Genomic DNA, 24,622 nt, shown 5'->3' with positions numbered 1-24,622 from the left:
GGAACATTGATTCATTGTCAGCCTCTGGCTAGGAGGCTGGGCCAAATGGCAGAATTGCGAGATAGGCTTAGCGCCGCCTTGAGCGGTGTGGATCTTTGCTGTGGGTGTGCACGGACCCGGCACAATTGAGACTCCCTGCAACTTGTCGCGTCAAGCAGGTGCAACCACTCAACGCGCTCTGGGTCCCTTCAGGCGCGTCCCACCATCAGCTCAGCTCAAGCTCATGTTCCAGTCAGCCTTCGATTTTGCGGCAAGCTTGTGTTGATAAAGTCCCGTCTCTGGTCTCCATCATCTTCTTCTTCCAACCTGCATCCCATTCTCAAGCCAGCATTTGTCTCCTCGTCGTCGTGCGCAAAACAACCCGTGCGAGTCAACCAACCGAATACTCGAAGCCTGCCCCTCTTCATCCATTGTTGAGGCCGATCTTCTGTTTCCACGCCAACAGCATTCTCCGCGACGTAGTCCTGCAACGACTTCAATCACGCTCACAGCGAATCTCTCTTCTTCACCTCACGATCCCCCTCAAATCGCCATCATGTCCGTCGTCGGTCTTTTGGGTGTCAACATCCTGAACAACCCCGCCAAGTTCACGGACAAGTACGAATTCGAGATCACCTTTGAGTGCCACGAGCAGCTCGAGAAAGGTAACGCAGTCTTCGCTTGCCGTGAGGCCTTGTTCTGACTGTTGCAGATCTCGAATGGAAGTTGACCTACGTTGGTTCTGCTACTTCGTGAGTTGAGCTGCGCACAATCTACACCGCCCTTTTCTAACTCGTGCAGTGACCAGTACGACCAAGAACTCGACTCCCTTCTCGTCGGTCCCATTCCCGTCGGCGTCAACAAGTTCATCTTTGAGGCCGACGCGCCCAACACGTCCCGCATTCCCGAGACTGACATTCTGGGTGTCACTGTGGTCCTGTTGACCTGTGCCTACGATGGTCGTGAATTCATCCGTGTCGGCTACTATGTCAACAACGAATACGATTCCCAGGAGCTGATCGATGAGCCCCCTGCCAAGCCTCTCGTCGACCGCGTCCGGCGCAACGTTCTGGCCGAGAAGCCTCGTGTAACCCGCTTCGCCATCAAGTGGTGAGTACCGCACCTTGTGCGTGCAAAATGAAGACTAACAGGCAATCTAGGGACTCCGAGGCATCTGCGCCCGCCGAATTCCCCCCTGAGCAGCCCGAGGCCGACCTCGTCGCCGACGGTGATCAGTACGGCGCCGAGGAAGCCGAGGAGGAGGCTGCTGAGGAGGCCGCTGAGGCTGACATGGACAAGGAAAAGGCCCAGCCTGGCGAGGACTCTGAGATGGGAGGCGTCGAGACGGAGCAGAACGCCAACGAGGAGGATTCCTCCGACGAGGGCAGTGTGGACCTGGAGGATGAGAGCGAGGACGAAATTGAGGAGGAAGACGAGGCCGATGGTGCTGCTGGCACTGCTGGTGACGACGCCATGGAGGTCGACGCCACCGACAGCAAGCCTGCTGACAGCACCGCAGGCCCCAAGCCCGTCAGCGTGGCTTCCTAGTTGCCTACTCATGCAAAGTACCGAATACTAATTCGTTAAAGTCGGTCCACTGTTAGTGGCCGTAGATCAGTTTGTGTTGTACGGTGTTGGGTCATAGATTACGAGGGTTACGACGCGATGACGGATAACAGGGAGGGCCTATAGGAAGATATCACATGGTTGGCCCGTTAGGATTTGAGACAGGAATATTCAAAACCTCGTCATGTTGTTTATCATCCGCTACTAGCCGTTCATTTCCTCGATTCCGCGCCAATGTGACAACGCTTGGTGAGTGCGCCCTGCTCTTGAGGAGGGATGAGTATTGGCTCACATTTCTTCTTGGAGTTCCGGATTCACGGCCTCTTCTACAACAGTCATGGGAGCTCGGGTGGGGGGTTTCCCGCATGCGAACCACAATGGGCGGCCACGACACAATGTCCCAATCGGACTGCGAGTCTGCGACGCCCAGCTCTGGTCTGTAGGGGATGCTCAGCCGCAGCCGCAGAGCTGATCCCAATTCCATCGGTGGGCGCCGACGCTGCCTAGCAAGTAGAATGAGGCGGCTTACGATGGTTGAAAAGGCGGACTATGGGCTGCCTCTGCGCTCCGTGATTCTTCAGCTTGTTGCTCCTGTCCAGTCTTCGATACTACCTTTACCAGCGCACGGACAATGAGCTATGGCAGCCCAGCAGGTCAGCAACCTCGACGATCTTGTGAGAGCGGTTGAGCGGCACCACGAGCAGTACATCAAGAGTCTCCGTGCCCTTCACGACAACGTGGGCGGTCGCAGGCGAGAGCGCTCCGACACGCAGCACACCGTCAGTGAGGCTTTTGTATCTCCTGCCAGAGCGCCGACTGGCCCCGTCTTCAGCGCAGCTTCGAGCCATCAGACAATCACGAGGCCAGCAGCGCGGCGGTCGACACTCGATGCGCCTGAGCGACCTGTGCTGGGACACTCATCCTCGCCTTCGCCTAGACTCTTTCCAAGTACACTCCGACTGAGCGATGGGACATTTCCTGGCCATGACGAGGACCTCAACTTCATTCGGCTTTTGGATAGCACCCCCAACCTCCAGCCCAACAAGCCTACTTCTATCCCGCCTCCCGATGAGACGCCCAGAACGACCAAAACCCTGACGCCTCTTGCCTTTGCGGATGACATGCTATTGAAACACCTACGCGACTCTGAGTTCTGGGGCGAGACACAGCATTTGCTGGAGGACGTGTTGAAGCGGAGGGAAGACATTGACACTGCCCAGCCGTTCAGAGACTTCGCGGCGTTTGAACGTGAAGGGTATCTCAGTGCGACGTTTGAGGTCTACGATGTCGATGCCGACGCCAAGGCGACGAAGATAAGCACGGATGTCGATGTGCAGGGCGTCGTCAAGTACGCCGGTGACGGCCCTTTCGACATGCAGGATGAGATTGTCGATGCGCCCATGGTCTGGGAATGTATCAAAGATGTGAACCACAAGGGAGAGTCTGTGGGCAGGATCACGTATGTTCTCGTTTCCCCCGTTCATGAAAATGTTGCTCTCGCTGACTGGTAAGAATCGTCCAAGAACCCACGCCGCTGATCATGGCTGCTCTCCATCTCACCATGTCGCCTCACTTTGACATGTCCGAGCTCATCCATCACTTTCTGTCTGAGGTTCCTCACAGAGGCCGGACGCATGCCTGTCTCCATCGCGCCTTTGAGAAGGATCCTTATCCTCTGACGGCCCCTGTGCCACAGCCCGCCATCAGTACGGCCCGTCTGCGTCAGCGCTCGTTTTTCTTCGCGTTCAAGTACTACACTGTTGTCGGCGACGGTCTTGAGCCAGCACCTTGGCAGCGATTCGACAAGCGCCCGTCGGACAAACGCACCGGCGATCATGTTGACATAGCCGAGTGCGGTTCCATCCTTGCCCTGTCCCTGGAAGGCGAGCCAACGAAGCCTCTGCGTATCCGCCCTAGAAGGGAGCGTACCAAAGAGGGTTTTCTGTTTGACACGTTCGGGGCATGGCATCTTCTGAGTATCCAAAGCTTTCCCGATGACGAGCACACCGTCCGTGGCGAAGAATTCCAGCAGAAAAGCTTCTACAATGGTCCGTATGCGTTTCTGGACTTGCTAGTCGCAGAGTTCCGTGATGCCGGCAAGAGGAACCAGATCCTCCATGAGAGAATCACCAAGCTCATTACGCCTCCTGTACGTGTCGCTTGTCTACGAGGTCGCCCTGTGCTAACAGTCGTAGACCGATTTCATGTTTGACCGCCGCTTGCGAGACAAACTTCTCTTTGAAGACAAGCATTTTACCTACATTCGACGATACTTTTGGGCCTACAACACTCTCGCTGTCATCAATACTGGACTGAAAGCGATGATCGCCTCTTACTTTGATACCTTTACTGATGAATTCTGGGCCGGAACCCATCCTTTGCTGTGGCCCATCCCCTCGTCATTGACGCCAGAGGCCGCGGATGCCTATCGAGACAAGATGGGTTTGCTGAGGAAGGAACTTGAGAAAGTCGTCAGTGACCTTGGCGAAGTACTCAACCGGAACGAGCGCACACGCAAGGAGATTGAGAATCTAAGGGACCAGCTGTTCAGCGGTAGCTCCATCAAGGAGAGCAGGCGAGCCATTGATCAGGGCGACAACATTCGGATCTTGACTATGATCAGCATGATCTTCCTCCCACTCACTTTCGTCACGGTAAGTTGATACAATGTCTCCCTCTCGTCATGTACTGACTGCTGGTAGTCTGTCTTTGGGATGACTGACTTTGACATACCCGCGAATGACTGGCGTTTCGCGCTCGTAATGGTTCTGGTATGCGTTCCCTTCACCATCCTCATCTTGCTTCTGCAGACACGCACCTTCACTCTGGTCCTACGCAAGATCGCGGCGCTGTCTAAGAAGGTCGCGTCCTTGCCGGTTGCGTTGCACGCCAGGATGAGGGAGCCCAAGGAGGCAGTCCAGGACAACTGGTCCACTGCACCCGTGGCGGTCAAGCCTACGATGGGCAGGAAGCGCAGGTTGATGGCGTTGGAGGTGGAAAGCAAGGAGAAGGGATTGTGGCCCTGGAACGGTTGGTTAGCTGGCAGAGAGGATGATGGAGCTAAGCCGTGAAGAGACTGTACAGCGGCATGTGCGCCATATTGTATGTGATCTAGTCCGTAATCCGGTTCTCTTTGTATCCCATTCAATGGAGGATTTACATCTGCTTACCAGCATGCACCCACATCTTCGTAGGTCTACCACCGTACATGTACGTATGGTACGTTACGCATGGTGGTTTGACTGATACGGGGCCCTTTGAACGAGGACCAGTCCTCCCATCACGCGGCGCGGCATGTCGCGACGTTGGCGTACCTGCATGGTTTCTGGTGCTGTTGTGCGACCAGTTCGTAATGGGGTGCTGGAAGCTTGCCATGATATCGCTGCCAGACACCTCGCCATGTGCCGCGATGATTGGGTGCAGGGTGCCAATCTGTGACAGCCTCCATTTCCTCCAAACTTTGAAGCCCCTGATAAGCTCCACGGCCGAAATTGGAGTTAGATTGGAGGATGTACGTATTCACGGATCCCGTGATGCAAAACACCACCGATCAGGTGAACGAACCCAGAAGAAGGTGACAAAGCGGCACTGCCTCCTGGCCGCGGGCATCCATCTGCGTCATCTACTTGATAATACGGTACCAAGCATCATTGTCGAAGGACTGGACAGTCCAGTGACCAGTCAGTCAACTCAGGGTAGCCTGGATCGCCCAGCCAAGCGCTAAGCGACCCCCTCTTATCGCCTGTATCATCGCGGCATTCGCGCCCTCGTGCCGCCCCGCCAACGTCACCGTTTCGCCCAAATCGACCACCGAAATCTTGGAATCCGGTCGTCCTTGACTTTCCCTACAGACAAACTCTGAGCCTCTATCATTCTCTTGGCCTTGCATATCAACTAGACTTACGGTCTTTATATCTCTGTGCTTCTACATAGTACATCATATCCAACCTCCCCGCCGGATCTCGCGAGCGTACGCAGCGATCATGGCGTCATCAGCAGCAGCTTCCGAACCAGCGCCGCCCACCGTCGAGACGTCTACCGTCACCGATGAGCAGCAGAGCGACGGCTCCAAGTTGAGAACGTTTTTGGGTATCTTAAAGAGGTGCGTGCATGATGGACAGAGCCTTCCTCGGGATGGAGAAGATCACGACGCGCGTTGCGCATGACTTGCGGTCTGCAATGGAAATCGCGATATCGGAGAGGGCATACCCTGCAGGCACTGTGCAAGGCTAACATGATTCTTCGCATCGCAGATTCATCGGCGTCTCTGACCTCGCTGCCGTTCGATTCTCTCTTCCTTCGCAGTTGCTCGAGCCGACGCCGAATCTCGAGTACTGGAATTACATCGACGCTCCCAACGCTTTCGCTGGCATCGGCACCTCGGACGAGCCCCTTGACCGCATGCTCGAAGTCGTCCGCTTCTGGCTCACAAAGGATCTCAAGTACATCAAGGGCAAGCCTTGCAAGCCATACAACTCGGTACTCGGCGAGTTCTTCCGCGTAAGCAGGCCCGGACTCGAGACAAGGCGGCGCCGCTGACAATGTACAGTGCAACTGGGAGACCGAAGACAATGCGCCCAGGATCAACAGCGCCGCATTTGGCGAGGCCAGTGCAAAAGGTGGGCTCTCCGCCCTCAAGCCATCTTCAAAGAGTGACAAGAATGCGTCTGCCGTTTCCCTCACTGTACCTCAGCACGGTGCGGCCACGCCAGACAAGAAGCCCCTGCGCATCTCGTACCTGACTGAGCAGACGTCGCATCACCCGCCCGTGAGCGCCTTCCACGTCAGCTGCCCCGAGAAGGGCATCAGTGCCCGTGGCTTCGATCAGATCACGGCCAAATTCACTGGCACCTCCGTCAAGGTGCTCCCCGGCGAGCACAACATGGGCATCTTCATCACACTCGAGAAGCGTGGTGGCGAGGAGTACCAGCTCACCCACCCGCCGGCGCACCTGGGCGGTCTGCTGCGCGGCAGTCTCAGTGTGTCAGTTAGCGAGATGGCGTACATCAAGTGCCCGCAGACGAAGATTAAGTGCATCCTGCACTACTACGACGAGGGCTGGACCCGCTCCGTGAACAAAATCGATGGTGTCATCTTCAGGTACGACCCCGAGAATGACGACAAGCATAGGGTGCAGGATGTTCCGGACGCGGACGTTCTGGCTCGTCTGAACGGTCCCTGGAGGGAACGCGTTCTCTTCTCTCTCGGGCCCAAGCCATTCGTAAGTGAAAATCTATTTGTCTGCAGAGCCAAGGCTAACGTGAGAAGAAAAACGTCGCCCCCGAGGACCAGCACACTATCATTGATGTTGCGCCTCTCAACGTCGCTCCCAAGATCCTTCCTCCCGATGAGCAGCAAGCTCCCAACGAGTCTCTCCATTTCTGGTCCGGTGTCACCAACGCGATCCACAACAAGCAATTCTCCCAGGCCACGAACATCAAGCTCGAGCTCGAAGAGGCCCAGCGCGAGAAGGCTCGCGAGCGTGAGCGGGCCGGTACCACCTTCCAGCCGGTCTTCTTCGACCATGCCACTGGCAACGGCGGCCGGCCCGATCTCACGGACAAGGGCCGCGAGGTGCTTGAACGGGCACAAAGGGGCGAGTGGAGTCTCGAAGGTGTCATTTGAGCGAGGATTATCTAGAAGTGTTTGCTGCGAGCGAGAATAATCTGAGACGACTTTTGCATAGACTATGGAGGGAGAGAGAGGGCTTTGCTGATTAGGTACAGACATATAGGTATATCGCCTGGTTTGGAATTCGCGACAGCGGCGTTTGTGTGGGCGTTTTGAGGACTGGGTTTGCATACGGCACGGTGACTACTGTGAGATCACAAACACGCGGGCTACTGTTGTGACGAGTACGCTGGTTTTTGGTGAATGTGGGTTGGTGATGAATGGATTCAGACGTTATCTGTTACAGTATTTGATGTTACATATTATGGTATCGCCTTTCCCAGTCGGTATAGTACAAGAGCGGAAATTATTCGTTACAGAGTTCATCGTCATTCGCCCTCGCGCTTTACGCATCGACAAAGTTCTTGATGTTGTTCAACCACCGGACGTACTCCTTCTGCTCCTTGACGTCGACGTAGTCGGGCACAAAGACGGCCAGCGCCTGGGTGATGCCCCTCTCCTCGAGGTAACGCTCCATCAGCACCTGCAGGTCATCGTCGAGGGTGCCAAAGGGAGGGCCGGGGTAGAGCTCGGCGCGCTTGTGTGTCGCCTCCGGGCCCTCGGCCTTGGCTACCGAGACGTCGTCCCAGTAGTGCAGGTTCTCGACCTGGATGTTGCCGTTGGCGGCGGAGGCGTCAATGGTCAGGGCGCCGCCCGCCTTGCCGGGCTTCTCGACCAGGATGGAGAGGCTGATGGGGGTCGGGGGCTCGTCGAACTCGTCCTCCTCGCCCTCAATGTCCTCCTCGGCGGGAGCAGAGCGAGCGCCACCAGTCGACTGGACGTGCGACTGCTTGTTGGAGTTCTGCATGTTGGTCTCGTCATCAAAGGCCTCGTCGTCCTCGAGGGCGGGATCCTGGCCGTAGGGGTCGTAGCTGGTAATGTCGGCAATGGAGAAGCTGACGGTGATTCTGGAAGAGTCAGCACAGTTCGAAATAGCACGGGGCACCAAAGAGCAAAGATCTTACTTCTCATCGCCGAAGCTGCGGACGAGCTTGACAACCTCCTGTCCGGGAGAGTCAATCAGCTCAAAGGCCGTGTTGGCCAGAAAGTCCTTGACGCTGGCGGGATCCTGCTCATTCGCCTTCATCTCCTCCTCGACCTGGATCTCTGAGTCCAGCTTGGCGGAGAGCTCCTCGTCGGTCTCGCCCTGCTTCTGCGCCCAGCGGCCCATGGATGTGGAGAAGTTGGCGGCGACGGGGCGCGCCATGTAGGAAGTGGTCTGCTTGTAGAGGAGCGCGCTGGGACGGGCGGCCATGGCGGACGAGGCAGCGGTCATGCGGCCGATGGCCCGGGGCGCAGAGCGCGCGACAGTACGGAGAGAGAGCATGATGGCGGGTTGTGAGACTGAATCAATGCTTGGATGGGAAAAGGATGAAGTGTGATGTTGAAATTTGCACGAGGGGATGACGGATGGAGCTCTGTCGACGCAGCTTTCTCGAAAATTTGGGGCGGTTGCGGATGGGGCCAATCGCGACGAGGGTCACGGGTGAGCAGACAACGCGGGACCACGTGACCTGAGGAAGCATCATGTCCATGTTTGTGATCAGCGGTTCGAGTGATGAAGTAATTGAATTAATGGCACATTGCGTTGAAAGTATCTGGTCAAGTAGATTTTGAATCATCGCTCGCGCTTGCTGGTTTATTCTGGGAGCAGTGTGGAAAAGCCAAAATGCCCTCATGATATACCATTGATGGGCTCCGATATTCCATCTGGTTTCATCGCTTCATTATGCATATCCGCCGGCACGTTGCAGCTGCTGTCCAACAAGGGGCCGTCCGTCATGTGTTGTTGCGTGCGTTGTGACTCTAGCTGCCGAAGGGCGTCCGATCTCTGCGCTGTTCAGAGATGTTGTAGGGGTACCTGAGTCCTGACCACCAGAGATACGTCGTATCTGGAGGCGCCGCCGTTTTGAGCTGCCATACAAGTAATCTTAGCAGGACGCGGCACAAGCCCATAGCGACCACCAAGTCCATTGCATGCTCAGGGCGTAAATTCGGTGTTTGTCGGACGGATTCGAGTGAGACTCAGTCCTCAAGCCAAAGCCTTGGAGGGGAAATCAGTTGGTCTCGCGAGGCAATTCGTGGTGACCTTGATCCAGGGGACGTCTGTTAATGAGGTCCAGTTGCCCTCCCACTCGTCCAGCTTCCTTGCGCTCTCCGCGGACATCACATCTGGAATATCTGTATATGGATCAGTATTGGTTGCTTTGAGCTGTCCAAACAGTACTCACGGAAGCCTTTCTCGTGCTCCTCTTTGAGCGCAGCAATCTTGATCTTGAGGAGGTCCTCCTTCGATGAGGCCGGACGCCCAGGCCTACGCTCTTTCTTGATAGTGTTATATTCCTCTTCGTACTGATGAATAAAGCTACCTGGTTTCAGTACAGACAAAATTCTGGAGTGGGCAACTTACGTTTCGATCAGCCTCTGGACAGTCTCCATGTCCAGCACACCACCTTCGACCTCGCGAGCACTCTCCTGGAAGTACACAGCTCTGTCCACTACACCTCATCAGCATCTGAACATTTCATTCACAAAGGAAGGCTTACGGATAGGCAGCTCCCTCTTACTCCGCGCACTGTGCAACTTCTCTAAGCGCTGATCACGGATAGTCGCCTTGTGCAGGCGCATCGAGTCTCGCGACTTTTCGTGAAGGGCTGTAGGAATGCCATTACGCTTCTTTGCGATTTGTTTGCGCGTCTTGTGCAATGAGCTTGGCATGATGGCGATTCGGGACTTTTGCGATATTAGATGATTCGATTCTGTGAGTCGTAATATCACAAAAAAGGTGAAGCCATCACATGAAACTTTTCGAAGGCTGCGACTCCCAGTGAGAGAAATTTCGTGGGGCTCCGGTGCCAATTCCGCTGTGGGGGCTATGGCGGGGCTACTTACAATCAGGGTCCGCGCCGCTTGAGCCTTGAAGCGACTTTTGGCACTTCGGAAGACCGCCTGTATGTGATCAAGCTATACTACATACTAGGCTCGACACTCTTTACAAGCTGACAGTCATGGGTCTAGCAAGCATATATGACCTAGGCGCAGATGCATCACAAATGCCATTGACCACTGAGCGCCATGGATCGAATATGGTTCCCTATCCCTGCTGCTGCTTCACCACAAAAACGGTTGAGGAGCACGCGGCAAGACACGCCTTTTGAGCATCTGTTCTCGTCCGATTGTGAGTCTCTCCCCGGAGCTTGTCAGCTCTCTGTCACTTTCTTCTTCATCGCCGCATGGTGATCTCGGCCGATGGTCCTCATTTCGGACAACTCGATCCAATGTCTAATGCAGTGCCGGCGAGAGTGGGTCCGATGTCTGTCATGCATCTGAGTTTATAGTTGATGATCTGTTGGGAACAAAGCTCACACTCACCAACTGCGGAGAGCTGTCAAACACACAGGACCTTGACGAGAATTACCGACTCACCCAACGCCTCCTTCGGAAAGAATACCAAGGACCACTCATGACGCTTTGTCTGAGACCCCAGGTTGCTGGGGGAATGTTGGCGGACGGCAGCTAGCCCCATTGGGAAGTCAAGACGCGCTCCCCAGCAGCTTCCACTTTAAATCGATGCCAGGCGCGTCGGGCACGCCTGGGCCCATTGGCACTACCTGCCACGCTTCATCCTTCTCAAGACACCCATCTGATCTGGACTTTGCACTTGCTCAATTTCTGATCTCTTGCTTTCCAGACTTTTAGTCTCTTACTTGCATTTTTCGAGCCTCATCGCCTGTCCATCGTTTGCTGTAGATAGCCAGGGCTCCTTGTTTACTGTTTTGGCCCACGCGTACCTTCCATGTTGCGTGCCAACGAACGCGTCTAAAGCCATATAGGTGGCAGTGCACCCCATTGGACGATCGACCAATATCTCGAGAGTGTCACGGACTGCGATAGAATAGTATTGAGTCCAGGCTTGGGTCGCTTGCATCGGCAGAGCAGTCTGCACCATGGGTGTTCAAGGTATGTCTCTCGGACTCTCCCAGCGCCAATGTCGACCCAGCTAACGCAGAAAAGGCCTTCTGCCCCTCCTCAAGTCCATCCAGAGACCAACGGAGCTCAAAAATTTTGAAGGCTTGACGCTTGGTGTCGATGGCTACGGCTGGCTGCATCGAGCTGCTTACTCTTGCGCCGTAGAGCTCGGCCAGGGCAAACCAACGACCAGGTGAGCAAAGCGCCACTATGATGCCTTGTGTTTGTGTGCTGACCACCCAGATATGTAACCTCGGCCCTGCAGCGCGTGCGCATGCTCAAGCACTTTGGTGTCAAGCCTTACCTCGTCTTTGATGGCGACTACCTCCCGAGCAAGGCAGCCACCGAGGACAGCCGCGAGAAGAGCCGCAATGACAAGAAGAAGCTGGCGATGGAGCTTCTCAAGGCTGGCAAGAAGGCTTTGGCTGCACAAGAGTTCCAGAAGTGTATTGACATCACTCCCGAGATGGCTTCCAACCTCATTCAGCAACTCAAGAAGATGGACATCCCGTACGTCGTCGCTCCGTACGAGGCTGACGCTCAACTCGTCTACCTTGAGCGCAAGGGCCTCATTGATGGAATCCTTTCGGATGACTCCGATCTGCTAGTGTTTGGGGCAAAACGACTGTTGACCAAGCTCGATCAGTACGGCCACTGCATCGAAATCAACCGCCGCGACTTTTGTGCATGCAGGGAGGTTTCTTTGACAGGGTGGACCGACCAAGACTTCCGACGCATGGCCGTCCTCAGCGGCTGCGATTACACCAAAGGCCTACCGGGCGTCGGTTTGAAGACGGCATATCGGTTGCTGCGAAAATCGAAAACACCGGAGAGGGTAGTGCAAATGGTGCAGCTGGGGGGCAAGCGCGTTTCAGAGAACTACCTGTCCGAGTTCTACCAAGCCGAGCTAACCTTCCTCCACCAATGGGTGTTCTGTCCGGAAAAGCGAGAGTTGGTCCATCTGACGGATCTCGACAATCGTCGAACTGCGGAGGAGATGCCATATATTGGGGCGTACGTGGAACCATCATTGGCACGACAGATCGCCGAGGGAGACGTCGACCCCATCACAAAGACTCCGATTGTCACCGCCACTACTCCGTCGAAACGTAGACACTCGCAAGCAGCGGCTGCTACGGTGCCAGGGCCACCGCCCCCGAAGCCCATCACAAACTACTTCAAAGGAAACAACCGCATTCCGATGGGCGCCATGGACCCCAACTGCTTCAAGATTGACGAGCAAAGACTGGCACAGCTTACAGATGGAGGGTCAGCTCCAAGGGTCTTCCCTCTCCCACGGCCATATCTAGATACAGCCCGCCCGCCAACGGCAAGACAAAGCACGGGAGGGGTGCCTACGCGAACTTCACCGAGGCTCCAGCGCAGACGGACCGAACCCATCCAGAATATGCTTGCTAGTATGGAGCCAGCCGGCAGACGACCTCAACCTACGAAAGCCGACGGTTCAACGAGACCGCCTAAGAAAGCACGATTGTGTGATGACTCAAACGAGCAAGATGACTCACCAAAACAGAGCAAGTTCTTCAGCGTCAAGAAGACATCCAGACACTCTCACGTTTCGTCGGAAGGGACATTCGAAGCGCTGATGGATTTGCCCGACTTTGAGGGATTCAGCTCCCCTGACCCAAAGAAGAAGTCTATTTCTATCTACGAGGAGATCTCGCCGTCAAAAGGCAAGGGCAAGGCGGAGATTCCCGTCAAGGACGATAGCCAGGATTCTGGCATATCGACGAGCCAAGAAACAGCGAACTCGAGCATGACTGAGATCACCTTCAGCCAGCAGCCCGATAGCCAAGACCTTCCTCCGTCTCCCACAAGGTCGATGCCGCCGCCAAAGAGAGCAAGTCGACGGCACGCGGCCAGCACGCCGTCTCGACGCAGCCTCAACCGGTACTCCTTCGCACCTACACCTTCTGATACACCGGCATCAGATGCATCCCGCCGCTCCTCCATCTTCAGTTCCGTCTCTACCCCAGCCACCGGCCCGTCGACGGCTGGCGGGAGTGCCCGCCTTTCCGCTCTGCAACGCCTCGGCGCCCGCGCCTTACTGCCCAACACAGCGTCGCCGAAGCCGCGGGAATCTCTGATCCCCAAGAAGAAGCCCACGGGCGAGCCGGCGGAGCCAGCTTCCTTCCCTCTCCCTAAGGTCGATGTGGTAGAGATAGCTGCACTGAACAGACCCACGGGCGGCAGCGAGGACCAAATCATCCCCAATAGCGACGGAGAGGATGAGGAGGACTTTGAAAGCGCGCCAGTGTCGAAGCCTGACTTTTCACGATTTGCCTTTACAAGTGCATAAGCGGTGTTTGTTGATTTTGTTTTTTTTTTCTTCGTTTCGCTTTATTGGTTGTTTGAGACACTGTCGGTGTTACGGTACGTTCTGCATGGATACAGGGGTTATTGTCTTGGCCACAGCAAGGGGTTTTTTGGAGTTCAGGCATTGTAGACATTGCCCATTGTAGGCATTTGAGTACAACTTTCAAGAATGGCACAAGAACCGTGATATCATCGTGTCCATTTCCTATCCTTTTAAAACACTTAAACCGGGCTCCCATGGCTGTGAAATAATGTACGCTGTCAACGCCGTTCCTAACAGATGATGCGTGCGGCCGTCTAGTCTAATCGTTGGGTACGCTTTGTATGCCATGCTCTGTTGCTTTCCCGCAGATTCTAAAAAGGGTCCATATGATTACGGGCGCGGAGCCATGAGATCCTCCTTGAACTCCCATTTGCCTGGTGCTGTTAGGAGGGAAACGATGACTCCAATCACGGAAAGAACTCACCTTCGGCTAGATTGGTCGCCGTATCCTCGAGCAAGATGATGCGCCGCTTGTTGCAGTATGACGTCTTGTCCATGATATCCACCTTGAGCTTGGCGTCAGACAAGTCCGCCACGGGCTTCTCAAACATCTCAGACAGGTTCTCCACTGCCATCTCCAGGTCCTTCTGGTTCTGCTCAAAGATCTCCGTCAGGTTGTTGCGCGCCAAGTAGTAAGCAAAGGCATATGTCCACTTCAATGTCTGGCGGCACGTTTGAAGAGACTGCGATGCTGAGTTGAGATACTGCACTTCGATCCAGGACATGCCCGACGCGCTCTGCAGCTGCACCATCTTCTTCTCAGTCTTCTGTGCAATGTCCTTATCAAGCTTGGCCGACTGTTCGTGGTTGGCATAGCGGTTGTAGTAGTGAAGGTAGCGTTCGAGCGATGTGCGAGATTTAGTCTGGGCGTCTCGAGCTTCTGAGCCACTCTTCTCCTCGAACCTGTTGCAGTTGTACCAGCTCGTGCCGTGTTCAGACCATGGTCCCATACACATCCAGCAGAACTCGTACTTGCATTTGCGGCATGTCATGTGGTTGCACCCTCCGTTCTTCTCAATGGTGGACTGGCACTTGGGACACTCCTTTGTGTTGGCCGAGATCCAGTTTGCCGTCTCAGAGTCGTCAGCGCACTTTTTGAGCCAACGTTTGACCTGCTCGCAAGGCGCGGGCTGGTGGTCAGGGTTGGGGCAGCCGAAGCAGAATCTGAATGAGCAGCGACACTCGACCGTCGGAACGACCCTGTCGAGACTACTCTTCTTGACAGAGCACTGAACCGCGTTCGGGCAGTCGGGCGCTGGACACCACTTAAAACTATCCTTGTCCTCGACATACGTGCGGTTCAGCAGCTCGCGGTATCGGTCGACGAGGTCCTCGGTGACTAGAAGATCCAGAGATCTGGAGTCGAGAATGCGGCCACATCCATCCGAGGGGCATTGTATGCGGGCGGCTTCTCCCTCGTCCTTGATTTTTTGTTTCAGATAGTGTCTGTAACAATCCACACAGTAACGGTGGCCGCACTTCATTGCAAATGTCTGGAGATCGTCACCGTCTTCGCAGCAGATGTCGCACATGAATCCGGGGATGACCTCGAGTTGTGGGGGTTCCGTCGTTGTACTGGCGAGCCCGGCAGCCTCCAGGACGCGTTCTGGCCGGTCCATGTAGTCCTCTAGCAAGCGTTCTTTGTTCCACCGAAAGTGTCGGAGCAGAATCGCCGCGTCCTCTTTGCTCATGTTCAAAATCATGTTGACTTCGTCCACAATATCGTCTTGCTGCTTCTGGATGTCGGCCGGGTCGAACACCTTGAAGGGTACAATGTGTGCTTGCCTCCTCGGGGCTTCGAGTTCCTTGCTGCCGAGTCCGAATTCGGGGTCAGGCTCGTCGAAATCTTCATCGTCAAAGTCGTCGGGCCCCGACATGTCGTCTCCGCTGTCGTCGAGCAGTAGCTCGTCATCGCTCGAGCCGTGAGACATGAAGTCGTCGTCAGAGTCCATTCCGGTAGTCACGGGCGTAGGGGGCGCCGCTTCAACCTTGGCTGCTGAGGCAAGTGGCTTTTTATTAGAAGTGGTTTCTCGGGTTGGGGAGAGAATCGTCGCCTCAGCAGCCTTCCGCTTCCTCGTGGTTGGCGGAATGGTGGCGGCTGCGCTTTGTAATCTGGTCAGGCCACGCAGCCAGGCACGCGGTAGACTTCGGTGCTCTCTGCGTACTATCGCAAAAAAAGGGCTTCGGATCTAGGCGATGGCTCGCTTGGTAATCGACTTCGGGGAGTCACGCTGGCAGCAACTAATGGCGGACTCGACGGTGAGTACAGGGCAAGAGGAGGTCTGTTCGTTTGTGTGACAATAAGAGTGCAGGAAATCGACAAACGTGACCGGGAATGGCTGAAAATGACCAAGAACGTAACACGAGGCCAAGGCAGTTGTTGGAGGCAAACGGATGGATGGTGATGACGGATGACCTTTAGATCAGGAAGATGGAGTGGAGGGGCACTAATATCAGGCAGGCAAGGCAGGGGCGCTGGGCACGAAGGGCCAAGGCTGAAGCCGGCAACTGCAGGCACTAGCAGGTGGACCCAATCCGAGTCATGCGTGACTAATCGGACTACAGTGAGTCTCAACCTTGCCTGCCAGATGGGCAGTGGAAGCGTAGGTAATTACCAACAGAGCTCGATTCCGAAGGTTTCTCTTTTTTTCCTGGTCATGGGAGATTGGTCATCTGTCAGATTCCGATAATTTCAAGGCTGTTGCAGTGGTACTGTTGCTTCTTCATCGATTTCTTCCAACTCGACGCTGCGTCAAGGGCGCCAGGGCAGAAATCCAACTTGAAACCGTAGATTCGCACAAGGGTCTGTTGCGGTACATGTACTCTATGTGTCCTGACCATTCGGTTATAGTTCTATTCCAGTACCTTCTCGGCCATTGACACTGGGCGCTGTTAGCCAAAAACGTTCGAGTGTCATTACCAACCAAGCTAGCTCACCTTTGTAGCCAGTGCCGTCAGGCTCGACGTGAGCCGCAGCGACCTTGCCGTTCACGACCTTGAGCGCGTATCTTTTGCCTCGTACGCCGCCGAAGATGGCGGTGCCGTCGAATCCAAGGTCAAGAGCCTGAGTAAAGGCAGCAGACGGGTCAGCGAGGAAGCGGATCTACGTGTGTCAGTCTCAATGCGACGCTGAAGATACACGGCGGTTGCCTACCCCAGTTTGCTTGGCCGGGTCAAGCTGGTCAGCCCAGGCCTTCATGCTGTGGATTGTCAGTCAATGATCTCCGATTTTCCTGGCATCCTCACACAAAAGCATCATTGACCGAAACCACAAAGACCTTGCCGGCCGACTTGAGCTTGGGACTGTTGATGTACGAGGGGATGTGGCTGCTGGAGCAAGTCCCCGAGAACGCGGCCGGGACACCAACAATGTATCCATCGCTGCTGGCAAACTCCTCGGCAAGGTTGACTCTGTTACCGGGCGATGTCTCGTGAAGAACCTCGATGCTGGGGATTTCGTCGCCAACCTTCACCAGGGCGCGAGGCGTGCTGTGGAAGCTTCGCGCGGCCGCCGTGGCCGGTCGGATCAGTGGAGCAACGCGACGAAGTGGCATTCGAAGAGCCATGGTGAGTGGTTATTTGGCTTGGTTTTGGATGGTTCGAGTTTCGCACGTGGGTTTGCGAGGTTCAAAGGCGAGGATCCTTGAGCGGACTGCCTGACGGTAGAACGCCTTAGGCCGGGGGGGATTGTTATTACATCATCAGCCGATGGAGCTCATCCCGCGGCCCTTTACGTTACAGCTTTCTCCCAAGCAGCTTCATGATACAAAAATTACCAGCAAGCGAATGGCATTGGTCTTGTTCATCTGCGGCATCTATTGATTACTTAAGTGTACCCAAGCTCATGCGAGTGCCTTTGAACGCGTTGTATATATGGCACGACCGCCGTAATTAAGTAGCGGCCGGCGCGCCCAGCCACGTAGGCCGAACATCGGACTTCATTTGCACCTCGGATGCCCTGCACCCACCAAGATCTAAAGAGATATGCCTGACAATGTCATCAAATCAACAAGGTATTCCAGTCTATGGGAGCCTTGTCAGATTCCTCGCTGGATTTGAAGTTATCATCATTGGCTTGAGCATGCATCGGCTCACAATACTTGAACCACTGTTGATGGACCCAATTCCTCACATTCTCAAGGAGCCTGATGTTATACAAGTAGGAGCCCAGCCACGACAGAGAGGTCGTCGGTAATTAAACTTTTGCCGACGGTCGAGGCAATATACCCATTGCTCGAGCGTCACCGGTTAGTTTAGCGTCAACATCTGTGAAGGTTCATCGAGGAATGAGGTTTCGCGGACTTTGATGGGTGACGGGATATTACAGCATGTCCCAAGCCTGGTAAAGGATAGAAAGGGGCATCTTAGGAAATAGGATCTGCAACAGCGTTTCAAAAAGAATCAAATGCCGTGCTGGGTCACTACTGGAAGCCTGGAACGTCAAGCCTCAATCAGGGGGTTTCAACGGCCCAACGGGTGGACAGACTTCAACGTCAGGGTCTTCCTTGCAGACGCCCATCCTGCCTTGCGACCCCAGTCCCTGGAGATCATCCGTGGGCCGGACTTGCGGGGGCGAAAGTCGTATCTATCAACAGACGTGTACGGAATCTACGGATAGATATTCAGCGACTGAAACCATGAGAAAACTGGCCGTCCAACTTAAGTGTTTGAGAAATGACTGAGGCGGTTCCGTACCTGTACTTGGCGAGATGTCAGGCTCTCGAGGATGCGCCGTTCCCGCGCATTGACAATCCGTTTTCTGTCACATCGCACAGAATATGACACAGTCGATCTTGCATTTGGCGAATTGGCATAATTGCACATACCCCAGAGCCATAAACTCAAGTTCGCGCCGAACTGGGTCAGGTGCATAGTACGTAGCTTGTAGGATGGATGGTCCGCCTTGGCTATCCCCTCAGTACAGCATCCGCTCCCGCAACAGGCATTTGCACGGACAATCCCATTGCAACGTCCCATGGCTGTCTATTGCTTGCTCTGGCAAGATTACTTAGACACCATTTGAATAAGTCTTGCCCTCGATATCAGGCAGTGTCTCATGAGTGAGTGCTGCCTCGCTATTTCGTACACACTGGGCTGTCGCTGGCGCGACTGCCCCCACACCACCATGCCGAAGCGACTGGAGCCTGCCCCTGCAGGCTCTGAGCCGAGAGCATGACCCAGGTCGACCGTTGGACGGGCGTTTCCTGGGATTGCAGACGTCACGTCGGCCAAGACCTTGGTCATGACCTTAGTACAGGTGGGAGATGATGGCGTCCCAGAGCGAGGCTAGGCGGTCAGGATGGCGTGTCCGTTGAGAATTGGCCTTCCAGACGCGATCATTGCGAGCTCCCAATTCATAAAGAATTAAAAATCAGGGGTCGTCGTCCAGATCAGCAAGAAGTGTGGCAACGAGAAGTCCCGTTTGGGCGTGCGGCGTCTGAGACAAGCGCCTGGTCCACCGAAACTGACGTACGAAGAGGCGCAAAGAGGTATAGATAGCAGCATCGAACTTACTGGGCTGGTCTGTGCCTGGCCCAGCCTATAATGGCCAGGTTGCAAACGCCGAGGAAGGCTCTGTGACAGTGACAGAGTCACAGAGGACTGGAGAATCGCTGCGTCTAGTAATGAACGCGCAAAAAAAAGAGGAGGAACAAGACGGGCTGGAAATGTGATGGAATTGACCTGGCTAATTACTTGCATTTCTAGTCTAGCACTGGTCATAATGGCGAGACTAAAGGGAAAGGAGCATTAGCGGTGGGTCCAGTCCTCTAAACAGGCGCCCGCGTGTGGTGCATCGTGAGAGTCAGCCAGGGGCAGGAAGGTGACCAGGAGGCAGGAGCAGCCGTTTTTCGCGCCTTCCTCCCTGAACCCCCCTCAACTCCAAGGTGTCCCACCATTGCCTGCACCACTCTCACCAGCACTCTCATTCTTTCCTCCCTTTCCTCGCCTTCCGATCCTCCCAAGTCTGTTCTGTTGCGTCGCATGCCCATCATACGGGCTCGTACGATTGCATCCCCTGTGCTGCAGTCAACCAACGCTCCGCTCTCTTCACGCAATTCGCCGCGGTGCCTCTCTGCTTTTGTGTTTCGTTGTCGCTGCGCTGCTTGCCCCCCTCCTCAGTACCGTGCCCTTGCACTTCGACATTTAGCCACAGCGTCGCACATTTCCACAGCATCGTTGCCAGCATCGCCAGCATTGCCAGTATCTCAACGACTCACAGCCTTCGTGCGACATTTTGGAGCCTCCTCAGCAAGTCGAAGAGCTCCGAGGCTCTGAGGGCCAGAGTGCCTAATACGACCATCTAATCCGACCGCAACCAAGATCATGTCAGTCAAGCTGCACAACCCGTCGCGCGACTCCCTGGCCTCCTCCTCGTCTGGCAACCCCCTCACACGGCAAAACACCATGTCTTCGTACGACGGGTCGCGCTCGGCGCGTCAATCGAAACGCTACTCCATGTCTGCGCTGTATATGTCCATGTCAGCACACGATGGCGATCTCCAGATTGAAGATGAACTGGCCAAAGGTGAGACTCTCTTAATCTGCCATGCTGTGCGACTGCTGACTTCCTGCAGCGCAAAAGACGCTTCGTGAACTGAAATCCAAGATCTCATCTCAGTCCAAGAAGAACTTTGTTTTGGAAAAGGATGTGCGATACCTCGACTCGCGCATTGCCTTGTTGATTCAGAACCGCATGGCGTTGGAGGAGCAGAACGAAGTCGCGAGCCATTTGGAGGACGCCACCGACATGCAGCAGGGCTTCTTTCCTAACGACGACAAAACCCAGAAATACGGCAACCTCATGTTTCTCCTACAAACCGAGCCGCGACACATTGCGCATCTGTGCAGACTGGTTTCGATGGCGGAGATTGACTCCCTGCTCCAGACTGTCATGTTCACGATTTACGGAAACCAATACGAGAGCCGCGAGGAGCACCTGCTGCTTACCATGTTTCAATCCGTCCTGACATACCAGTTCGACACGACTGCCGATTTCAACTCGCTTCTCCGAGCCAACACGCCAGTATCACGCATGATGACGACTTACACCCGGCGAGGTCCCGGTCAGAGCTTCCTCAAGTCTGTACTTGCCGATCGAATCGATAGCTTGATCCAGCTGCGGGATTTGGATCTGGAAATTAATCCTTTGAAGGTCTATGAGCGCATGATTGAGCAGATTGAGGAGGACACCGGCAAGCCTCCGCCTAATCTACCCAAAGGCATCACCGCGGAGCAGGCTGCCGAGAATGCGCAGGTACAAGCCATCATCGAGCCCAGATTGACAATGCTTACCGAAATCGCCAATGGCTTCCTGAACACCATCATCGAGGGATTGGAGGTGGCCCCATACGGTATCCGCTGGATCTGCAAGCAAATCAGGAGTTTGACGAAGCGCAAGTATCCTGACGCGAATGACCAGGTGATCTGCACGCTCATTGGAGGTTTCTTCTTCCTGCGCTTCATCAACCCAGCCATCGTTACGCCCAAATCATACATGCTTATCGACGGAACACCAGCCGAGCGCCCGCGACGTACGCTCACCTACATCGCCAAGATGCTGCAGAACCTAGCCAACAAACCGTCATACGCAAAGGAACCCTACATGGCCAAGTTGCAACCTTTTGTCCAATCGAACAAGGATCGCATCAACAAATTCCTGCTTGAGCTGTGCGAGGTGCAGGACTTTTATGAAAGCCTCGAAATGGACAACTACGTGGCGCTGTCGAAGAAGGACCTGGAGCTGGACATTACGTTGAACGAGATATACACCATGCACGGCCTGATCGAGAAGCACCAGGGTGAGATTTGCAAAGACGAGAACTCGCACCTGGCCATCATCATGTCGGAGCTGGGGGCGGCCCCAGCGCAAGTCCCGCGTAAGGAGAACAAGGTCATCAACCTACCGCTCTTCAGCCGCTGGGAGACGGCCATTGATACGCTGACGGCGGCCTTGGACATTACGCAAGAAGAGGTCTTCTTTATGGAAGCCAAGTCTATCTTCGTCCAAATCATGCGGTCTATTCCTTCCGCTAGCCCGGTGGCTCGACGCCCTCTCCGACTCGAGCGGATTGCCGACGCGGCTGCCACGAGCCGGAATGATGCGGTAATGGTGCGCAAAGGCATCCGCGCGATGGAGCTCCTGTCACAGCTTCAGGAGCTGGGCGTTATCGACAAGAGCGATCAGTTCGGCCTACTCAGGGACGAGGTCGAGCAGGAGCTTCATCACCTAGGCTCGCTCAAAGAAGGCGTCATTGTGGAGACGGCCAAACTCGAAGAGGTGTACAAAACGATCCGTGACCACAACACGTACCTGGTCGGCCAACTGGAGACCTACAAGAGCTACCTGCACAATGTCCGCTCGCAGAGCGAGGGCACCAAGAGGAAGCAGCAGAAGCAGCAGATCCTCGGCCCATACAAGTTCACCCACCAGCAGCTGGAGAAGGAGGGTGTGATACAGAAGAGCAATGTGCCGGATAACAGACGGGCCAACATTTACTTCAACTTTACGAGCCCACTGCCGGGCACGTTTGTCATTTCACTACACTACAAGGGTAAGCTCTTGCCTTTTCCGCGTCTGAGATCAACAGGCTAACAGAGACAGGCCGCAACCGGGGTCTTTTAGAGCTCGACCTTAAGCTGGACGACCTTCTGGAGATGCAGAAGGACAACCAGGATGAGCTGGATCTCGAATACGTCCAGTTCAACGTGCCCAAGGTTCTTGCCCTCCTCAACAAGCGGTTCGCGAGGAAGAAGGGGTGGTAGGCGTCACATCCTCTCCACGTCCTTTTAGCGCATTTTCTCGACTGTACCACAATTATCAACGGGCCAACGGCGTTGCGGAGCACCGATACCACGGAAGTCGTCTTGAGAGTCATTTTTACATTGTTGTCGCTATCATTACACGTCCAACCCATGTTTATCGGGATCACATATTACGGCTGGACCGTTTCTTGTTGGGGGAACGGTTAATGTGTTGTCGGGGTAGGAGGGCTTGGCGTATAGTACATATGGAGACTTGGGACATGCGATTATGATGTTTTGATCAATGCCCGTCGTTCTTGTGCCGGCTCCATGTGATGCAATCCTCTTCTTCCCCGTCTCGAGTGACTGATGAACAAACTTGCCGCCCAGGAGCACGAGAAGGTTTGCACAGTAAGGGGGGTATTGGCGTGGCTCACGCGCATGAGATTCAGCGAGACAACATCCAGATCCAAAGTCTCAAGCTATGGTTAGGGAATCATGCATCGCAAGGCCTGTTGAAAACAAAATCGCTACCCGGGTTGGCCATTGTCCAAATTATACGTATGCACAGAAGAGCAAGGCTTGACACGTTGAGGATATCGGCAGGATATGGCTTACCCTATTCCGTACGTATCACGAGCTGGTAGCAGTCGTAGACGATCGTCGTAGGATGGCCACAAATCGACTACCCTGCAGTTCTGTGCCTCAAAATGCAAAGTCTGTCTCCTCCCCGAAAGACATCATCATGACAGAAGACCAAGAGACGTCAGATACGCGCGGAGTGATACTTGTTGGTTTCTGCGAGTTCGGACGAGAGGGTCGCTCGAGCGTGACTGAGTTTGAATTATTGCGGAGCGAAGAGGCAAATCTCATCACACCCTCTCAGCACAAAGCAGATGCACAATTGCCCCCAGTCGGCCGCTGCAGTCAGGTACGCGTATTTTCGGGGACATTTGTAAGCAAAGAGAAAAAAGCTTCGTCACTTGGGTGGTAAAATTCGTCATATTTGCGAGGAGCCCCTTTTAAGGTACCTCGATGCTGTTGCTCGCCTAGTAGAACTAAGGTTGGCAGAGACGACAGGGCATGAGCCAACTTCACATCTTTGTGAGGAGGAAGCCTTTCGTGGCACAGCCTGCCCGTCCTATGCTCGTGTTTTCGTTTCCTGGTTATGAACTCAGTCCACCTCTTCCAGCTGTGGCAGGGTAATATCTTCTGGAATTTGTAGATCTGGTATCTATCCCGTCTGAAACCCGCAGATCGGGTCCAGGAGAGATCTGGCATTAGTGCACCGATGTTAGCGGCAGGATTGGTTCCATGCAGGGCACGGCATTCCGCTGTCCTACAAATGGGAATCAAACTTTGGCAAAAGCAGGACAGGACGGGAGGTGGACAATTTCTTCCCGAATTGACGTTGCTTGCGCATCATAACGCGTGATGACGAATGTGGTGGCAGCGCAGTTAGTCGTTGAGCGAGGCCCCACGCGGGCGATACTGGGGCCTCTGGCAGAGGGGGACTTGAACCTAAAAAAACGATAGATGGCACCAGCCGGCGGCCATTGGGGCATCGGACCAATCGCATCAGTGCGTGCCCTGCGAGGGACCTGCCGAGCGAATGCCATTGCCGTTCACAACTTCACATTGTCGAGTCTGTTCACGCTGGCAGGCTGTGAATATGGAAAAAGTGATGTATCACGCACACTGCCCGGAGCATCTGGTGCGGAGGGAAGCCACAAAGGAATGCAAGTGTGAGATTCGTGTTTGTCCTCACGGTCAATTGTCAGTACACGGCTGGTCGGCGACTTGTATGCATCTCTGGGCTACGTATGTGCGAGGGTGTGCCTTCGATAGCTCAGGGCCAGGAAATGTTGTTAATCTGTGCTAATTACCGGTAATATGAATTGGTATGAGATCAGATCAGACCCGACGAGGCTACCGTCGATGAGAAATGTGGGGGATCGGCGCGCGATAGATCTCGTCGTTAGTGCTGTTTGCAAAACCATCTCCCACTCCGAGGAATATCGCTGAGCGAGTAAGTGCCTCTGGGCACCGATGTGTGGCGGCCAGCATCGAGATGTTTGTACAATTGCATGGTGGCCACTGCCGGGGAGAAATGCAAGCTGCAGCCATCCGGCCAGATCTTTTGATTGTGCGTCGCCGTTGTAATGCTGCCCTACGTTCCGTTCCTGGGCACAGTCGCTCTTGATAAATGGTGTTGTGTCGCAGCATTGAGTCGTGGAGAAAGGGTCTTGCTGCGATGGCTGCGCCTGCTGGTCAGTGATCAGCATCGCGTGCGGATCGCATTGGCTGATTGATTGA

General features: G+C 54.8%; 8 protein-coding genes across 8 annotated transcripts; 5 read left to right on the top strand and 3 right to left on the bottom strand.

The window, feature by feature from the left end:
• Positions 1 to 87: 87 nt before the first annotated feature.
• Positions 88 to 1,730, top strand: F5Z01DRAFT_664321 (histone chaperone ASF1). The gene is made up of 4 exons (XM_046264090.1): positions 88 to 644; positions 692 to 731; positions 781 to 1,089; positions 1,140 to 1,730. The coding sequence occupies exons 1-4, from the start codon at positions 536 to 538 to the stop codon at positions 1,525 to 1,527; spliced, it is 846 nt and encodes a 281-aa protein (XP_046115148.1). The 5' UTR covers positions 88 to 535; the 3' UTR covers positions 1,528 to 1,730.
• A 34-nt stretch (positions 1,731 to 1,764) lies between these two features.
• Positions 1,765 to 5,072, top strand: F5Z01DRAFT_300937 (uncharacterized protein). The gene is made up of 4 exons (XM_046258877.1): positions 1,765 to 3,004; positions 3,058 to 3,694; positions 3,741 to 4,199; positions 4,248 to 5,072. Exons 1-4 carry the CDS (start codon positions 2,184 to 2,186, stop codon positions 4,614 to 4,616), a joined length of 2,286 nt encoding a protein of 761 aa, XP_046115147.1. The 5' UTR covers positions 1,765 to 2,183; the 3' UTR covers positions 4,617 to 5,072.
• Positions 5,073 to 5,528: 456 nt separating this feature from the next.
• On the top strand, positions 5,529 to 7,170 carry F5Z01DRAFT_639621 (uncharacterized protein; the record flags this gene model as incomplete). Its single annotated transcript, XM_046262456.1, has 4 exons — positions 5,529 to 5,647; positions 5,799 to 6,045; positions 6,095 to 6,766; positions 6,814 to 7,170. 4 exons carry the CDS (start codon positions 5,529 to 5,531, stop codon positions 7,168 to 7,170), a joined length of 1,395 nt encoding a protein of 464 aa, XP_046115146.1.
• Positions 7,171 to 7,450: 280 nt separating this feature from the next.
• On the bottom strand, positions 7,451 to 8,765 carry F5Z01DRAFT_664304 (glycoprotein suaprga1). Its single transcript, XM_046264089.1, has 2 exons — positions 8,181 to 8,765; positions 7,451 to 8,123 (listed from the first exon to the last, which is right to left on the bottom strand). The coding sequence occupies exons 1-2, from the start codon at positions 8,540 to 8,542 to the stop codon at positions 7,562 to 7,564; spliced, it is 924 nt and encodes a 307-aa protein (XP_046115145.1). The 5' UTR covers positions 8,543 to 8,765; the 3' UTR covers positions 7,451 to 7,561.
• On the bottom strand, positions 8,766 to 10,021 carry F5Z01DRAFT_664302 (translation machinery-associated protein 16). Its single transcript, XM_046264088.1, has 4 exons — positions 9,762 to 10,021; positions 9,626 to 9,713; positions 9,447 to 9,580; positions 8,766 to 9,396 (listed from the first exon to the last, which is right to left on the bottom strand). The coding sequence occupies exons 1-4, from the start codon at positions 9,931 to 9,933 to the stop codon at positions 9,248 to 9,250; spliced, it is 543 nt and encodes a 180-aa protein (XP_046115144.1). The 5' UTR covers positions 9,934 to 10,021; the 3' UTR covers positions 8,766 to 9,247.
• Positions 10,022 to 10,839: 818 nt separating this feature from the next.
• F5Z01DRAFT_301295 (putative exonuclease) lies at positions 10,840 to 13,764 on the top strand. Its single transcript, XM_046258880.1, has 3 exons — positions 10,840 to 11,175; positions 11,230 to 11,377; positions 11,428 to 13,764. Exons 1-3 carry the CDS (start codon positions 11,163 to 11,165, stop codon positions 13,502 to 13,504), a joined length of 2,238 nt encoding a protein of 745 aa, XP_046115143.1. The 5' UTR covers positions 10,840 to 11,162; the 3' UTR covers positions 13,505 to 13,764.
• Positions 13,765 to 13,971: 207 nt separating this feature from the next.
• F5Z01DRAFT_628084 (RING finger protein) lies at positions 13,972 to 17,130 on the bottom strand (the record flags this gene model as incomplete). Its single annotated transcript, XM_046261575.1, has 4 exons — positions 13,972 to 15,745; positions 16,489 to 16,667; positions 16,719 to 16,764; positions 16,811 to 17,130. 4 exons carry the CDS (start codon positions 17,128 to 17,130, stop codon positions 13,972 to 13,974), a joined length of 2,319 nt encoding a protein of 772 aa, XP_046115142.1.
• Positions 17,131 to 19,410: 2,280 nt separating this feature from the next.
• On the top strand, positions 19,411 to 22,484 carry F5Z01DRAFT_301254 (GTPase-activator protein for ras-like GTPase-containing protein). The gene is made up of 3 exons (XM_046258879.1): positions 19,411 to 20,090; positions 20,140 to 22,116; positions 22,167 to 22,484. The coding sequence occupies exons 1-3, from the start codon at positions 19,889 to 19,891 to the stop codon at positions 22,325 to 22,327; spliced, it is 2,340 nt and encodes a 779-aa protein (XP_046115141.1). The 5' UTR covers positions 19,411 to 19,888; the 3' UTR covers positions 22,328 to 22,484.
• The last annotated feature ends 2,138 nt before the right edge of the window (positions 22,485 to 24,622 follow it).

Source organism: Emericellopsis atlantica (assembly GCF_019669845.1).
Source record: "Emericellopsis atlantica unplaced genomic scaffold F5Z01scaffold_29, whole genome shotgun sequence".
NCBI classification, from domain to species: Eukaryota; Fungi; Ascomycota; class Sordariomycetes; order Hypocreales; family Bionectriaceae; genus Emericellopsis; species Emericellopsis atlantica.
The sequence above is the reverse complement of the archived record's forward strand: the minus strand, read 5'-3'. Positions and strand labels throughout refer to the sequence as shown.

Excerpts from the sequence above, each read along its gene's own strand:
- F5Z01DRAFT_664321 (XM_046264090.1), top strand. The coding sequence starts at position 536 with ATGTCCGTCGTCGGTCTTTTGGGTGTCAACATCCTGAACAACCCCGCC. Across the intron at positions 645-691 it reads CCACGAGCAGCTCGAGAAAG|ATCTCGAATGGAAGTTGACC; the intron begins GTAACGCAGTCT and ends TGACTGTTGCAG. Across the intron at positions 1,090-1,139 it reads ACCCGCTTCGCCATCAAGTG|GGACTCCGAGGCATCTGCGC; the intron begins GTGAGTACCGCA and ends CAGGCAATCTAG.
- F5Z01DRAFT_664302 (XM_046264088.1), bottom strand. The coding sequence starts at position 9,933 with ATGCCAAGCTCATTGCACAAGACGCGCAAACAAATCGCAAAGAAGCGT. Across the intron at positions 9,714-9,761 it reads TAAGAGGGAGCTGCCTATCC|TGGACAGAGCTGTGTACTTC; the intron begins GTAAGCCTTCCT and ends GATGAGGTGTAG. Across the intron at positions 9,397-9,446 it reads GGAGCACGAGAAAGGCTTCC|ATATTCCAGATGTGATGTCC; the intron begins GTGAGTACTGTT and ends ATCCATATACAG.
- F5Z01DRAFT_301295 (XM_046258880.1), top strand. Across the intron at positions 11,378-11,427 it reads CAGGGCAAACCAACGACCAG|ATATGTAACCTCGGCCCTGC; the intron begins GTGAGCAAAGCG and ends CTGACCACCCAG.
- F5Z01DRAFT_664304 (XM_046264089.1), bottom strand. The coding sequence starts at position 8,542 with ATGCTCTCTCTCCGTACTGTCGCGCGCTCTGCGCCCCGGGCCATCGGC. Across the intron at positions 8,124-8,180 it reads CGCAGCTTCGGCGATGAGAA|AATCACCGTCAGCTTCTCCA; the intron begins GTAAGATCTTTG and ends TGACTCTTCCAG.
- F5Z01DRAFT_301254 (XM_046258879.1), top strand. The coding sequence starts at position 19,889 with ATGTCAGTCAAGCTGCACAACCCGTCGCGCGACTCCCTGGCCTCCTCC. Across the intron at positions 20,091-20,139 it reads TGAAGATGAACTGGCCAAAG|CGCAAAAGACGCTTCGTGAA; the intron begins GTGAGACTCTCT and ends GACTTCCTGCAG. Across the intron at positions 22,117-22,166 it reads CATTTCACTACACTACAAGG|GCCGCAACCGGGGTCTTTTA; the intron begins GTAAGCTCTTGC and ends TAACAGAGACAG.
- F5Z01DRAFT_300937 (XM_046258877.1), top strand. The coding sequence starts at position 2,184 with ATGGCAGCCCAGCAGGTCAGCAACCTCGACGATCTTGTGAGAGCGGTT. Across the intron at positions 3,695-3,740 it reads CCAAGCTCATTACGCCTCCT|ACCGATTTCATGTTTGACCG; the intron begins GTACGTGTCGCT and ends TAACAGTCGTAG. Across the intron at positions 4,200-4,247 it reads TCCCACTCACTTTCGTCACG|TCTGTCTTTGGGATGACTGA; the intron begins GTAAGTTGATAC and ends GACTGCTGGTAG.